At 40.9% G+C, this 16,935-nt stretch overlaps 1 protein-coding gene across 1 annotated transcript; it reads left to right on the forward strand.

Moving 5' to 3' along the window:
* Positions 1–11,396: 11,396 nt before the first annotated feature.
* On the forward strand, positions 11,397–15,854 carry pou3f3a (POU class 3 homeobox 3a). Its single transcript, XM_065015386.1, has 3 exons — positions 11,397–11,460; positions 11,598–12,280; positions 12,846–15,854. Exon 3 carries the CDS (start codon positions 13,585–13,587, stop codon positions 14,875–14,877), a length of 1,293 nt encoding a protein of 430 aa, XP_064871458.1. The 5' UTR covers positions 11,397–11,460; positions 11,598–12,280; positions 12,846–13,584; the 3' UTR covers positions 14,878–15,854.
* The last annotated feature ends 1,081 nt before the right edge of the window (positions 15,855–16,935 follow it).

Below are 16,935 nucleotides of genomic sequence, written 5' to 3' on the forward strand. Positions count from 1 at the left end.
ACTCTGGACCCTGGTTAGAGGCTATAGGTCTACTGGTCAGGGAGGACTCTGGACCCTGGTTAGAGGCTATAGGTCTACTGGTCAGGGAGGACTCTGGACCCTGGTTATGGGCTATAGGTCTCCTGATGAGAGAAAACTCCTGGCCCTGTATATGTGTGATGAGAGGGGTACCAAAGGCTATTATAGTGTGCAGGTGGTGTTCGCAGCATGGCTACCTTGTGTAATCTAACTAGTGGTAACTCACAGGTTTAAATCATTTAACAAAGGTCATTAAACCATTATTATTCTGTTTTGTCAACAGCCATTATACCATGATGATGCATGTTGCATCCCTTACAGAAAAAACATTTGTTTGGAAACCTTCACGTGATCACGTTTTCACATTTGTGGTTTCATGTTGTCGCTTGTTGCTTTACTTGTTGCTAAACCTCCTCTCTACCTAACCAAAGACAGTACAGTGTGAAGATAGGCAGAAATTGCTTCTCCAATAGAAATCCCTGATCACACTTGAACTCATTGCGACGTTGGCTGGCTAAGCTCATGAGCAGAAACACGTCATCGGTCGTCTCGCCCCGAACTGCAGGCCGTCAAATCAAAGGCCCTCCATCGATATAAAGTTGTTTTTGACGAAAATCAAAACGTTTCAGTTTGTCACTTTCAGGAGGTTGGGTGCGATGTTTCAGTTTCTATGACTCAATATTTTGGACAAATACAGCCTACTGTACGCTCTCGTTGGCTGGCCCTCACTTCATACTCGTCACCAAACCCACTGGCTCTAGGTCATCTACAATACCCTGCTAGGTAAAGTCCCCCCTTATCACAGCTCGCTGGTCACCATAGCATCACCCACCTGTAGCACACGCTCCAGCAGGTATATCTCTCTGGTCACTCCCAAAGCCAATTCTTCTTTGGCCGTCTCTCCTTCCAGTTCTCTGCTGCCAATGACTGGAACGAACTGCAAAAATCTCTGAAACTGGAAACACTTTTCTCCCTCACTAGCTTTAAGCACCAGCTGTCAGAGCAGCTCACAGATTACTGCATCTGTATATAGCCCATCTATAATTTAGCCCAATCAACTACCTCTCCCCCTACTGTAGTTATTTATTTTGCTCCTTTGCACCCCATTATTTCTATCTCTACTTTGCACATTCTTCCACTGCAAATCTACCATTCCAGTGTTTTACTTGCTATATTGTATTTACTTCGCCACCATGACCTTTTTTTTTGCCTTTACCTCCCTTATCTCACCTCATTTGCTCACATCGTATATAGACTTGTTTATACTGTATTATTGACTGAATGTTTGTTTTACTCCATGTGTAACTCTGTGTTGTTGTAAGTGTCGAACTGCTTTGCTTGGTCTTGGTCAGGTCGCAATTGTAAATGAGAACTTGTTCTCAACTTGCCTACCTGGTTAAATAAATAAAGGTGAAATAAAAAATAAATACATTTAAAAAGGCTGGGAATGTAAATACAATCAAACTGGCAAGGACAATGATCACAAATCAGTCAAAACGTGGCGAATAGAGTAGCGCATCTATTTATGTGGCTATTTATTTAGCAAGTTTAAAACACATTACCAACAGATGTATATCAACAGATTTTCATTGGATTTCATGTTGCTAAAATGCTGTCAGATCCACTTTAGACAGTGTCTCAGATCTAGGTTGTGCCTTTAGATTTCGAGAAAATGAATAGCGAAGAAGGTGTCTTCACTTCTCTCATTGATTTCTCAAACCCCTGTCTGGTCTGTAGGGTCTGCTTCCCAAGCGCAAGAGAATCGCGATGTTGCGTCTCTGGGTTAAGAAACTCTGTGACCTAACCTTCCATCACAGTCGCCTTCGTTCCCCCGCGGTCCCGATAGCGTGATATTTCAATTCAAGGGCCTTTATTGTCATGGGAAACGTGTTAACATTGCCAAAGCAATGTCACCATCTCAGCTGTCCATCAAAGCCCTTTAGCTTCAGCCAATCAGCGTGCCCATATGCACATCTGGACATGGACCCCTCCCACCCCATGTCAGAGTGTTTTAGTCCGAGGAAGAGGAGTTTTGGCCTGGAAGATTGTGCATACATCTAAGAAAAAAGTACATTCCTATTGTAACCGAAGATTCTGCATGTGTGTGTTAATTATGTGTGGTGGTGATGAAGATGAATACAAGTCTTGGACTGTTCTTGACAGACAGCATGTAGTGAGTCAGAACATCTAGAAACAAGCATTAAGTAAGCCTACATCTACAAGCATTAAGAAGGCCTACATCTACAAGCCTTAAGTAGGCCTACATCTACAAGCATTAAGTTGGCCTACATCTACAAGCATTAAGTAGGCCTACATCTACAAGCATTAAGTAGGCCTACATCTACAAACAAGCATTAAGTAGGGCTACATCTACAAGCATTAAGTAGGCCTACATCTACAAGCATTAAGTAGGCCTACATCTACAAGCATTAAGTAGGCCTACATCTACAAACAAGCATTAAGTAGGCCTACATCTACAAGCATTAAGTAGGACTACATCTCCAAGCATTAAGTAGGCCTACATCTACAAGCATTAAGTAGGCCTACATCTACAAGCATTAAGTAGGCCTACATCTACAAACAAGCATTAAGTAGGCCTACAACTACAAGCATTAAGTAGGCCTACATCTACAAACAAGCAGCCTACATCTCCAAGCATTAAGTAGGCTGGCATCTCCAATCATTAAGTAGGTATACATCTCCAATCATTAAGTAGGCCTACATCTCCAAAAATTAACTAGGCCTACATCTCCAAGCATTAAGTAGGGCTACATCTACAAGCATTAAGTAGGCCTACATCTACAAGCATTAAGTAGGCCTACATCTCCAAGCATTAAGTAGGCCTACATCTCCAAGCATTAAGTAGTCCCACATCTCCAAGCATTAAGTAGTCCTACATCTACAAGCATTTAGTAGGCCTACATCTCCAAGCATTAAGTAGGCCTACATCTACAAGCATTAAGTAGTCCTACATCTACAAGCATTTAGTAGGCCTACATCTCCAAGCATTAAGTAGGCCTACATCTCCAAGCATTAAGTAGTCCTACATCTACAAGCATTTAGTAGGCCTACATCTACAAGCATTAAGTAGTCCTACATCTACAAACAAGCATTAAGTAGGCCTACATCTCCAAGCATTAAGTAGTCCTACATCTCCAAGCATTAAGTAGTCCTACATCTACAAGCATTTAGTAGGCCTACATCTACAAGCATTAAGTAGGCCTACATCTACAAGCATTAAGTAGGCCTACATCTCCAAGCATTAAGTAGGCCTACATCTCCAAGCATTAAGTAGTCCTACATCTCCAAGCATTAAGTAGGCCTACATCTACAAGCATTAAGTAGGCCTACATCTACAAGCATTAAGTAGGCCTACATCTACAAGCATTAAGTAGGCCTACATCTACAAACAAGCATTAAGTAGGCCTACATCTACAAACAAGCATTAAGTAGGACTACATCTCCAAGCATTAAGTAGGCCTACATCTACAAGCATTAAGTAGGCCTACATCTACAAACAAGCATTAAGTAGGGCTACATCTACAAGCATTAAGTAGGCCTACATCTACAAGCATTAAGTAGGCCTACATCTACAAGCATTAAGTAGGACTACATCTCCAAGCATTAAGTAGGCCAACATCTACAAGCATTAAGTAGGCCTACATCTACAAACAAGCATTAAGTAGGCCTACATCTACAAGCCTTAAGTAGGCCTACATCTACAAGCATTAAGTTGGCCTACATCTACAAACAAGCATTAAGTAGGCCTACATCTACAAACAAGCGTTAAGTAGGGCTAAATCTACAAGCATTAAGTAGGCCTACATATACAAGCATTAAGTTGGCCTACATCTTCAATCATTAAGTAGGCCTACATCTACAAACAAGCATTAAGTATGGCTACATCTACAAGCATTAAGTAGGCCTACATCTACAAGCATTAAGTAGGCCTACATCTACAAGCATTAAGTAGGCCTACATCTACAAGCATTAAGTAGGCCTACATCTACAAGCATTAAGTAGGCCTACATCTACAAGCATTAAGTAGGCCTACATCTACAAACAAGCATTAAGTAGGGCTACATCTACAAGCATTAAGTAGGCCTACATCTACAAGCATTAAGTAGGCCTACATCTACAAGCATTAAGTAGGCCTACATCTACAAACAAGCATTAAGTAGGCCTACATCTACAAGCATTAAGTAGGACTACATCTCCAAGCATTAAGTAGGCCTACATCTACAAGCATTAAGTAGGCCTACATCTACAAGCATTAAGTAGGCCTACATCTACAAACAAGCATTAAGTAGGCCTACAACTACAAGCATTAAGTAGGCCTACATCTACAAACAAGCAGCCTACATCTCCAAGCATTAAGTAGGCTGGCATCTCCAATCATTAAGTAGGTATACATCTCCAATCATTAAGTAGGCCTACATCTCCAAAAATTAACTAGGCCTACATCTCCAAGCATTAAGTAGGGCTACATCTACAAGCATTAAGTAGGCCTACATCTACAAGCATTAAGTAGGCCTACATCTCCAAGCATTAAGTAGGCCTACATCTCCAAGCATTAAGTAGTCCCACATCTCCAAGCATTAAGTAGTCCTACATCTACAAGCATTTAGTAGGCCTACATCTACAAGCATTAAGTAGGCCTACATCTACAAGCATTAAGTAGGCCTACATCTACAAGCATTTAGTAGTCCTACATCTACAAGCATTTAGTAGTCCTACATCTCCAAGCATTAAGTAGGCCTACATCTCCAAGCATTAAGTAGGCCTACATCTACAAGCATTAAGTAGTCCTACATCTACAAGCATTAAGTAGGCCTACATCTACAAGCATTAAGTAGTCCTACATCTAAAATTAAGTAGCATTAAGTAGGCCTACATCTACAAGCATTAAGTAGGCCTACATCTACAAGCATTAAGTAGGCCTACATCTACAAGCATTAAGTAGGCCTACATCTACAAGCATTAAGTAGGCCTACATCTACAAGCATTAAGTAGGCCTACATCTACAAACAAGCATTAAGTATGGCTACATCTACAAGCATTAAGTAGGCCTACATCTACAAGCATTAAGTAGGCCTACATCTACAAGCATTAAGTAGGCCTACATCTACAAACAAGCATTAAGTAGGCCTACATCTACAAGCATTAAGTAGGACTACATCTCCAAGCATTAAGTAGGCCTACATCTACAAGCATTAAGTAGGCCTACATCTACAAGCATTAAGTAGGCCTACATCTACAAACAAGCATTAAGTAGGCCTACAACTACAAGCATTAAGTAGGCCTACATCTACAAACAAGCAGCCTACATCTCCAAGCATTAAGTAGGCTGGCATCTCCAATCATTAAGTAGGTATACATCTCCAATCATTAAGTAGGCCTACATCTCCAAAAATTAACTAGGCCTACATCTCCAAGCATTAAGTAGGGCTACATCTACAAGCATTAAGTAGGCCTACATCTACAAGCATTAAGTAGGCCTACATCTCCAAGCATTAAGTAGGCCTACATCTCCAAGCATTAAGTAGTCCCACATCTCCAAGCATTAAGTAGTCCTACATCTACAAGCATTTAGTAGGCCTACATCTACAAGCATTAAGTAGGCCTACATCTACAAGCATTAAGTAGTCCTACATCTACAAGCATTTAGTAGGCCTACATCTCCAAGCATTAAGTAGGCCTACATCTCCAAGCATTAAGTAGTCCTACATCTACAAGCATTTAGTAGGCCTACATCTACAAGCATTAAGTAGTCCCACATCTACAAACAAGCATTAAGTAGGCCTACATCTCCAAGCATTAAGTAGTCCTACATCTCCAAGCATTAAGTAGTCCTACATCTACAAGCATTTAGTAGGCCTACATCTACAAGCATTAAGTAGGCCTACATCTCCAAGCATTAAGTAGGCCTACATCTCCAAGCATTAAGTAGTCCTACATCTCCAAGCATTAAGTAGTCCTACATCTACAAGCATTTAGTAGGCCTACATCTCCAAGCATTAAGTAGGCCTACATCTCCAAGCATTAAGTAGTCCATCTCCAAGCATTAAGTAGTCAAGCTTTTAGTAGGCCTTACATCTACAAGCATTTAGTAGGCCTACATCTACAAGCATTAATAGTCCTACATCTACAAACAAGCATTAAGTAGTCCTACATCTCCAAGCATTATTACATCTACAAGCATAGTCCTACATCTACAAGCATTAAGTAGGCCTACATCTACAAGCATTAAGTAGGCCTACATCTACAAACAAGCATTAAGTAGGGCTACATCTACAAGCATTAAGTAGGCCTACATCTACAAGCATTAAGTAGGCCTACATCTACAAGCATTAAGTAGGCCTACATCTACAAACAAGCATTAAGTAGGCCTACATCTACAAGCATTAAGTAGGACTACATCTCCAAGCATTAAGTAGGCCTACATCTACAAGCATTAAGTAGGCCTACATCTACAAACAAGCATTAAGTAGGCCTACAACTACAAGCATTAAGTAGGCCTACATCTACAAACAAGCAGCCTACATCTCCAAGCATTAAGTAGGCTGGCATCTCCAATCATTAAGTAGGTATACATCTCCAATCATTAAGTAGGCCTACATCTCCAAAAATTAACTAGGCCTACATCTCCAAGCATTAAGTAGGGCTACATCTACAAGCATTAAGTAGGCCTACATCTACAAGCATTAAGTAGGCCTACATCTCCAAGCATTAAGTAGGCCTACATCTCCAAGCATTAAGTAGTCCCACATCTCCAAGCATTAAGTAGTCCTACATCTACAAGCATTTAGTAGGCCTACATCTACAAGCATTAAGTAGGCCTACATCTACAAGCATTAAGTAGTCCTACATCTACAAGCATTTAGTAGGCCTACATCTCCAAGCATTAAGTAGGCCTACATCTCCAAGCATTAAGTAGTCCTACATCTACAAGCATTTAGTAGGCCTACATCTACAAGCATTAAGTAGTCCTACATCTACAAACAAGCATTAAGTAGGCCTACATCTCCAAGCGTTAAGTAGTCCTACATCTCCAAGCATTAAGTAGTCCTACATCTACAAGCATTTAGTAGGCCTACATCTACAAGCATTAAGTAGGCCTACATCTACAAGCATTAAGTAGGCCTACATCTCCAAGCATTAAGTAGGCCTACATCTCCAAGCATTAAGTAGTCCTACATCTCCAAGCATTAAGTAGTCCTACATCTACAAGCATTTAGTAGGCCTACATCTCCAAGCATTAAGTAGGCCTACATCTCCAAGCATTAAGTAGTCCTACATCTACAAGCTTTTAGTAGGCCTACATCTACAAGCATTTAGTAGGCCTACATCTACAAGCATTAAGTAGTCCTACATCTACAAACAAGCATTAAGTAGTCCTACATCTCCAAGCATTAAGTAGTCCTACATCTACAAGCATTAAGTAGGCCTACATCTACAAGCATTAAGTAGGCATACATCTACAAGCATTAAGTAGTCCTACATCTACAAGCATTAAGTAGGCCTACATCTACAAGCATTAAGTAGGCCTACATCTACAAGCATTAAGTAGGCCTACATCTACAAGTATTAAGTAGTCCTACATCTACAAGCATTAAGTAGTCCTACATCTACAAGCATTAAGTAGTCCTACATCTCCAAGCATTAAGTAGTCCTACATCTACAAGCATTTAGTAGGCCTACATCTACAAGCATTAAGTAGTCCTACATCTACAAGCATTAAGTAGGCCTACATCTCCAAGCATTAAGTAGTCCTACATCTCCAAGCATTAAGTAGGCCTACATCTCCAAGCATTAAGTAGTCCTACATCTACAAGCATTTAGTAGGCCTACATCTACAAGCATTTAGTAGGCCTACATCTACAAGCATTAAGTAGTCCTACATCTACAAACAAGCATTAAGTAGTCCTACATCTACAAGCATTAAGTAGTCCTACATCTCCAAGCATTAAGTAGTCCTACATCTCCAAGCATTAAGTAGTCCTACATCTCCAAGCATTAAGTAGTCCTACATCTACAAGCATTAAGTAGTCCTACATCTACAAGCATTAAGTAGTCCTACATCTCCAAGCATTAAGTAGGCATACATCTACAAGCATTAAGTAGTCCTACATCTACAAGCATTAAGTAGGCCTACATCTACAAGCATTAAGTAGGCCTACATCTACAAGCATTAAGTAGGCCTACATCTACAAGCATTAAGTAGTCCTACATCTACAAGCATTAAGTAGTCCTACATCTACAAGCATTAAGTAGTCCTACATCTCCAAGCATTAAGTAGGCCTACATCTACAAGCATTAAGTAGGCCTACATAGTGGGTGAGGGCTCAGAAGCAGAACTTTCAGATGAGTTCCAGAAAGCCGTTTGTACATGTCATCTGTTATCACATTAACTTCACATAACATGTGATCACATGAAAACATGTGCGTTTGGAAGACTTCACATGTGATGACATTTTAAATTAATATTGTTTTTCGTAAGGGATGCTACTATACATTAGGACAAAGCATATCTACCCCCTCAGAAAAAAGGTTTTCAAAATGGTTATTCGGCTGTGCCCATAATAGGAGAACTCTTTGAATAACCCTTTTGGGTTCCATGTAAAAACCCTCTGTGGAAAGGGTTCTACATGGAACCAAAATGGTTCTACTTGGGTTCTCCTTTGTGGACAGCCCAAGAACCTTTTAAGGTTCCAGATAGCACCTTTTTTTCTAAGAGTGTACCGGTGGAAGTTATGGTAGTATTAAATAAATGATCCCCGTGCTTCTGATGCATAAACCATGATAAGCTAAAGTGATGTGTGAATGAGGTGAGCGCAGTAAATGACGCGTTCCTTAAGTGTAGTAAAATGTACCCGTTTGTTCGTCGGTAATTAGATAAACAATGTAATGATATCCGGACTTTATGGTTGCATTTCGCTTGGATGATTGACTTTTACCATGGAATGCCTTCCTGTTTGTGATGACGGCCTAATAGTAACAATAATAAACTTTTCGTGAGGGGGGGGCATAAGATGACAAAATTCTCAAATTGTATTGATCCAGCAGGACACTGTAATACGACCAAAAAACTTTGTCGTGGTTCTATACTAGCTATAAACACGCAATAAACTCTCTCTCTCTCTATATATATATAGCTTAACTATTAAAATCTAATATTACATAAGCTAACAGTAAATATAACCGTTTTTGTTGCAGTCTAATAAATAAACAATTGTTCTTATTATTAATAATATTAGTATAAATCATTATTGTTATTGTAATCATCAATATTGTTATTTGCTTAACTATTATTTTATTGTTACATTAGTCTGTTGGTTTGATGTCGTTTTTATAGGGTTGAAATAGCCTACACCTCCATGTTGAAATTGTTCGTTCATTTATTATGTTTATTATTAGTTATTTATTTTGTAAATTATATATATACATAAAAAGCATACCTGCCATGTAATTTGATTCAACGGAATACCGAACATTCCGCCGCCACATGTAGGCCCAGGTCTAGTCTATAAGGACCCCATAACCCAGGATGGGGTCCTTATAGACTAGACCTGGGCCTACATGTGGCGGCGGAATGTTCGGTATTCCGTTGAATCAAATTATCAAATGACATATCAAACAATATTGATGATTTGGGCAATCCAGGTCCATTGAATAGCTCTCGATTGAAAACCAACATTGATGACTTTAAATACTTATATTTTTGTCTTCTTCCATGCATTGGATTCTCGTGTCGCCTGTGGGTTCCTATTCTGATACTGCTGCGTTTCTCGCGGGTTAAAACTGAATGCCCTCGCGTAGGAGGGCAGCTCGCCCCATTGATGGGAAGACATACTAAACACCCCTACCCGGTTACCATGGTGATTTGAATAGGAGAAGGGGGAAAAGTGCTCGGTTGTATTGTGCATTGGATTCCGTTTAGCCTACATGCACCATAATTCTGACAGTTTGTCCTCGAATACAATTTAACAGTAAATTAATAGAACACAATACAATACAATAGAACAGATGGCAGTTTTTTTCAAGTTTAAGGCCTAACTTGAGTGCACAAATCGAACTTATGCAAAGCTCTGGCATGCAAGGGTACACTCTTACAAAAATGGGTTATTTGGGGTTCTATATAGAACCCTTTGGTTCTTTGGAGGAGAACGGGTTCTGCAGTGGCTTCAGAAAGTATCCACACCCCGTGACTTCCACATTTTGTTGTGTTACAAAGTGGGATTAAAATGGATTGAATTGTGTGTTTGTTTACTATCTACACAAAATACTCTGTAATGTCAAAGTGTAAGAAAAAATTCCAACATTTTATTTGAAATAAAACACTAATATATCTTGATTATATAAGTATTCAACCCCCTGAGTCAATAGGCTACATGTTAGAATCACCTTTGGCAATGATTACAGCTATGAGTCTTTCTGGGTAAGTCTATAAGAGCTTTGCACACCTGGATTGTACAATATTTGTACATTATTCTTACAAAAACAAATATTTAACCTCCGTCAAGTTGGTTGTTAATCATTGCTAGACAGCCATTTTCTCAGTGATGTGTTGTGTTAGATTTGCCCCAAACATAACGCTTTGTATTCAGGACAAAAAGTTAATATCTTTGTCACATTTTTTGCAGTATTACTTTAGTGCCTTATTGCAAACAGTATGCATGTTTTGGAATAACTATTTTTATTCTGTACAGGCTTCCTTATTTTCACTCTGTCATTTATGTTAGTATTGTGGAGTAACTGCGATGTTGTTGATCCATCCTCAGTTTTCTCCTATCACAGCCATTAAACTCTGTAACCATTTTAAAAATCACCATTGTCCTCATGGTGAAATCCCGGAGCTGTTTCCTTCCTCTCCGGCAACTGAGTTATGAAGGGCGCCTGTATCTTATGAAGGGTGCCTGTGACTGGGTGTATTGATACACAATTCAAAGTATAATTACTAACTGCACCATGCTCAAATGGATATTCAATGTCTGCTCCTGAACTTATTTAGGCTTGTGTTATTAGAATTTGAGCTTGTTTGTTAACTTGCCTAGCTAGCTAAACAGAAAAAGATAGGCAACTTTAATTTGGCAATTTTACCAGCTAACCCTTTCAAATAAACCTTTTTTTTTTATTATTGGATATGCCAAATACAGCTACAGACCCAACCTGACATTGGCAATTAGCTAATTGTTAATTTTATTTCAGTATAACTGTGGAGTCAATTAAGGGGACTGTGTTTCATGAAGCCATTAGAAGGCTGTTGCTGACAGAGGAAGTAGTCTACTGTATACATTTATAATAAATATTGGTGATTCAATAGCCTAGTTAATCATTACATGACTTTTAACACACTATCTATGTTTTACTCAGACGGGCAGTAACTCTGAACTATCAGAGGCAGAGGATTTATTTTTCGGCTGCTGCTGACGACAACTGCATGTAAGTTGTTTTTCTACATCATAATAATTAGGCTATGTGTCTGCATAGCGCCTTGTCTTAATTTTTTGAAGATTAACTCACGTATATTTCTGAAGATTAACTCATATTGTTGCTCTTTTTTTCTCTCTGGAACCCAGACTGTACTGGCAGTATGTAGTCCAGCAGCAAAGGATTTGGACCTGTGGCAGGAGTTGGACCTGTGGATGAAAGGCGGCCGGTTCGAATCCAGGGCCAGGCGCTAGAAGAAAACAAATGGGCGCAATTGATCTGACAAATGGAGGGCTGCTGGGTTCACATCCTCAAAACATTCCTCTGTCGTTGGCCCCGTATGGCACCATGCAGGGTTCTATATGGAAACATTTTGGTTCAGTGAAGAACCTCTAGAGTTCTGAAAAAAGAACCCTGTAAAATAGAACCCTTTTTGTTCTATAAGGAACCTTTTTTTCTAAAAGTGTATCCTTATAGCCTATGAAGGCTACACACAAATGTTCACTTTTTCTTTCTCCTCCCCCAACATTTTTGAATCAGATCCAAGAGAAATGTTCCGGGAAGGAAAACTTCAGTTTTGGCTGCAAATGTATTAGCCTGCACCTGGTTGGGTGCAATTTCTCTTCTTTCAATCCAAAGAAAGCTCCCTGTGTTGAGAGTTTCGGTTTCTAAGACTGGGAAAATCTTGTGGCTAGAAATATTAGAAAGGTTATGATTTAGCTTACCGTCACTCGCACACACTCTGGAAACATACTATTAAAATAACATTTCTCCCGGAGATTGAAAAAACTAAAGGACTCTACATGCTGGCTTACCTCGATCCTGTGTAAAGGTAAATATTGCACCCTCACCCGCACTCGCCCGTGCGTCACGCCCAGTGGGTCCTGCTTCAGTAGAAAAAAGAGAGGGCATTAAGATGCAAGTGGCGTACAGAACCCCTGGGTGTGTATCCAGAGCCGACCTTATACCCTTGACACAGCCCCCTCCGCTCTGCGCTATTAGACAGAGGAGGAACAACATAGATCTGTTGCGCTGTTTGGGCCTGACATGAGATCCCTGACTGGCGAGAATGGCAAGAGTCAGTGTTTCCCTCCAATCCCCAAAGGACTGCACAATTTGGCCTTGTTTGCATGGGGCTTCTGTCTCTCCGTTAGAATGGAGAGTTTCTCTTCAATCCCCATGATATTGGGGTCATTTCATTTGATTGTTTCTTGATTAGGCTAATTACAATTTTGTTATTGTGTTCTAAATGCTACAATACTAATATCATTAGGTAAATATAACGTTAAATATTAATAATAATATAGGGTACGCTATGATAGCCTAATTGCAATGTCAATATTATATATTAGCCTATATTATCATCTATTCAATGAGTCTGTAATTTTTTTCTTCAGAAAAGGGAACCTTACCTAGAGCACTCGAGGCAGCACAGCTCTCAAGACGTGTCAACCCCTCTTTGTGTATCGTCCAATCAACAGGAGTCCTGCTCTCTACTTCCGCTGGTAATTGGGGGAAGATGGGAAAGGCGTGCGCACGCATGGCACAGGGTAAACACTCGCTTCCAGAGAGGAACGGGTAGAAGTGTCAGATGGAAGGAGAAAAAGAGTGAAGGAAGAAAATAGATAAAATCATTTATGTAGACCGTTGTGTCATTTGGAATTGTGTAGCTTCCAACACTTCAGATTCGAAGAGCAGAAGAGGAGAAGAGTGGTGTTTTTCCGACAAGCCTCCTTCGATAAGGATCCTAGAAGAGAGCGTCCTTTTGTGGGAGTTTACTGAATATATACGTCCAGCTGAAAACCAAAACTTTTAATATTTTAATTCTTAAAAATAAAATAAAATCCTACGGAATGCATAAAGATAATTTTCTATTCACCAATCGCTGCCTTTAAACTGGTGGAACGTGAATACATTTTCATAGGCCTACTGATAGATAAACAAAACATCAACTTTCATTTGCATTTTTGTTAATCTTTTCGATGGATTAGTTGGCATTTTTTATCTCAATTTTATGGCATAGTATAACATTCAACACGCTTTCTCAATTTTAAAACATTTTTATTGGATTAGAGCACTCTGTTTGAGAAGATAAATTGATCCAACGAGGGAAGAGGGAGATCAATCACAGGCTTTATGGTTTGGGGAATGGCAACAGCCACCTCCAGTCCATACCTGGCCAGCAATAGGATCCTGTCCACCGGCTCCATCGTGCACTCAGACCGGGGGGTCGGTGACATGCAGCCGGGGAGCACCGCTGTCACCTCGGTGTCGGACGGATACAGAGGGGACTCTTCGGTGAAGATGGTGCAGAGTGACTTTATGCAGGGCGCTATTGCGACGAGCAACGGGGGACACATGTTAAGCCATGCCCACCAGTGGGTGACATCCCTGCCACACGCCGCCGCTGCAGCAGCCGCAGTGGCAGCTGCCGAAGCCGGTTCTCCCTGGTCTCCCGGCCCGGTGGGAATGACAGACAGCCGGCAGCTGCATGACGTGAAGAGAAACTCCGGCAGAGAGGACCTGCACTCGGGCTCCGCTCTACACCACAGATCTTCGCATCTGGGCCCCCACCAGGCACACCCAGGAGCCTGGGGAGGCACCTCAGCCGCTCACATATCCAGCATCTCCGAAGGACAGCAGCAGCAACAGTCGCTGATTTACTCCCAGCCCGGGGGATTCACGGTTAACGGGATGCTCAGCTCACCGGGTAGTAGAAGCCTAATGCACCCGGGGATGGTGAGGGGGGAATCCCCTGATCTCGACCACGGCAGCCACCATCATCACCATCACCACCACCACCACCAGCATCCACATCATCCGCAGCACCACGTCGGGGTGAGCCATGACGCTCAGTCCGACGAGGATACGCCAACCTCGGACGACCTGGAGCACTTCGCCAAACAGTTCAAACAGCGCAGGATCAAACTGGGCTTTACACAAGCGGACGTGGGATTGGCGCTGGGCACCCTGTACGGAAACGTCTTCTCACAGACCACGATATGCAGGTTCGAGGCCCTGCAGCTGAGCTTCAAGAACATGTGCAAGCTGAAGCCGCTGCTCAACAAATGGCTGGAGGAAGCTGACTCGACCACCGGTAGCCCCACCAGCATCGATAAGATCGCGGCGCAGGGCAGGAAGAGGAAAAAGCGCACGTCCATCGAGGTGAGCGTCAAAGGAGCTTTGGAGAGCCACTTCCTCAAAAGCCCCAAACCAGCAGCCCAGGAGATCACCTCTCTGGCGGACAGTCTGCAGCTGGAGAAGGAGGTGGTCCGGGTCTGGTTCTGCAACCGCAGGCAGAAGGAGAAGAGGATGACGCCGCCGGGGCTGCCACACAGCCCGGAGGACGAGTACTCTCAGGTCGACAACATGAGCGCAGGCACACCGTCACCTTCCATGGACTGCAAGCGAATGTTCAGCGATACGTGAGAAATAAACAGAACACCGAACAATAATATTTTTGAGGGCTGAAATAAGACACTGTCAGGGCTGAGAAAATACTAGCAAGATACATTCTATTTTACGTGTGCCAAGCGGGAACAGTTACGTTTAGGTCTACATGAAACAATGAAACAAAACAAAAATCTTACCCATCCACATTACTCCATCCTGACCAACGGTATTTTCTCTTAGGAAAGTTAGAAATTAAAACATGCGATATTAGGCAACACATTTTCGAATGGACAATCTTAATCCGTTTTTAGCCTGTTATATATTACAATAAAGTGTGTGTGCGTGTGTGTGTGTTTCACAAACTATATCTTTCCCTTTTATTTTATTTTGAACCAAAATGATTGTTTCAGTTCTCTGCCCCATCGTTGGCCCCATGTAAAAGACAACGATACGCTTTAACATCTCCCCATGATCGCCCTTGTTATTTTGTAATATTTCATATTGTGTGGGCCTATTTTAGAACAAACTAAATCAACGACACTTTTTTGCAGCACTAATTGTTATTGGAAATGTTCCCTTCTGCAGTTGAAGGGGGTCACATTACATTCCCACTTATATGCTTTTGTTTTGTTTTTACAAACAAGTTATGATAGAATATTTTTAAGAATCTGAATCTTTTTCACCATGCTGACCTTCTGTTCTAATGCTACCATATAATTAATGTACTATAATGAGCAATACTTTATTTACCCTAAACTTTGCATTATGTGGTATTGCTAACTTAACCGTTTTATTCAAGTTTGTTATGATTAGACTGTTATTGCAGTGATGATGATAGGCCTATGCCTGCCTACATGTTATGTTCAAAGGAGCACGAATTCCCAAAAGTTGACGTCATTGTTGTTTGTTATAGCCTTGTATACTTCTATGTGATGATTTTGACAGTAGCCTAATATATTTTAAGTGGTTATTTCATGAAGGATTATTGAGAACAATAAATTTGTCATAACGGATACCATTGTGTTTTCAATGTCAGCACACCAAAAATACTATAGGCCAACTTTGAAGATCTGATGTGCAAAACATTCGACAAAGGCCTAATCGAGACCCTGTCTTGTAGGGCGGGCGGTGCTGCTCATCCTGACCTACTGATGTGAGAAGAAAACTTGCCAACCAACATACCAACCTAAAAAAGTTCAACTTCATTGAATTAATCCTCTATAGGATATACATGCAGTGGAGCGCAAAAGGACATTTATGAAAAAAATACAAACTTTGGAGTGTGTTTTGGTCTAATAGCCTAGTGAAATTATGTTAGTGTATTCCTGCTTTTCAGGATATGCTCTTTTAGTGCAATGTACTGTAAATGCAGTCTACATTTTATTATTTGTGTAATGTTTTTCTTAGAACTAAAACTAATGATGCGTTCGTTTTTTATTAGGCTATTCGACGTTGTTGATCTGTTTTGTGTTTAATGACTAGGCCTATTCATCCGCCTATAGTTTTTGCTGACCAAAACGAAAAAAAACAATAGGCCAAATTGTCTGTCTTTATTTGTCCTGTCGGTTGTGTAAAGAAACACCCGAATAGCGGCCTGAAAAATCTTGAGGTATAGGACAAACCAGGCCTAATTGCTTTTGGTCACATTGCTATGCCTATAGGCTGTTACAGGCCTATTGAATTAACAATAATGCTAGCTATGGTGCCCGTGGACTGTTTGGGATCTCTGTAAATATACGATCTGGACTAGTTTTGAGAAGTTCAAACTTGTTTCTTGGCGTGGGACAAAACACACCATCCACCTGTGAAAGATTCACATTTCGCGGATGATCATACCACAGCGGATATATATATATTTTACCATTATTTAACTACGCAAGTCAGTTAAGAACAAATTCTTATTTTCAATGACGGCCTAGGAACGGTTGGTTAACTGCCTTGTTCAGGGGCAGAACGACAGCTTTTTACCTTGTCAGCTCGGTGATTCGATCTCGCATCCTTTCGGTTACAAGTTCAACACTCTAACCACTCTAGGCCGTCCCAAAGTTGCTAAGCAGCTCAATTCAAACCTTGCTAAAAAAGCATCCACTTCAC

This window comes from Oncorhynchus nerka, linkage group LG3 (genome assembly GCF_034236695.1).
Source record: "Oncorhynchus nerka isolate Pitt River linkage group LG3, Oner_Uvic_2.0, whole genome shotgun sequence".
NCBI classification, from domain to species: Eukaryota; Metazoa; Chordata; class Actinopteri; order Salmoniformes; family Salmonidae; genus Oncorhynchus; species Oncorhynchus nerka.

What these genes read in the sequence shown, in the direction of transcription:
- pou3f3a (XM_065015386.1), top strand. Translation starts at nt 13,585, where the DNA reads ATGGTTTGGGGAATGGCAACAGCCACCTCCAGTCCATACCTGGCCAGC.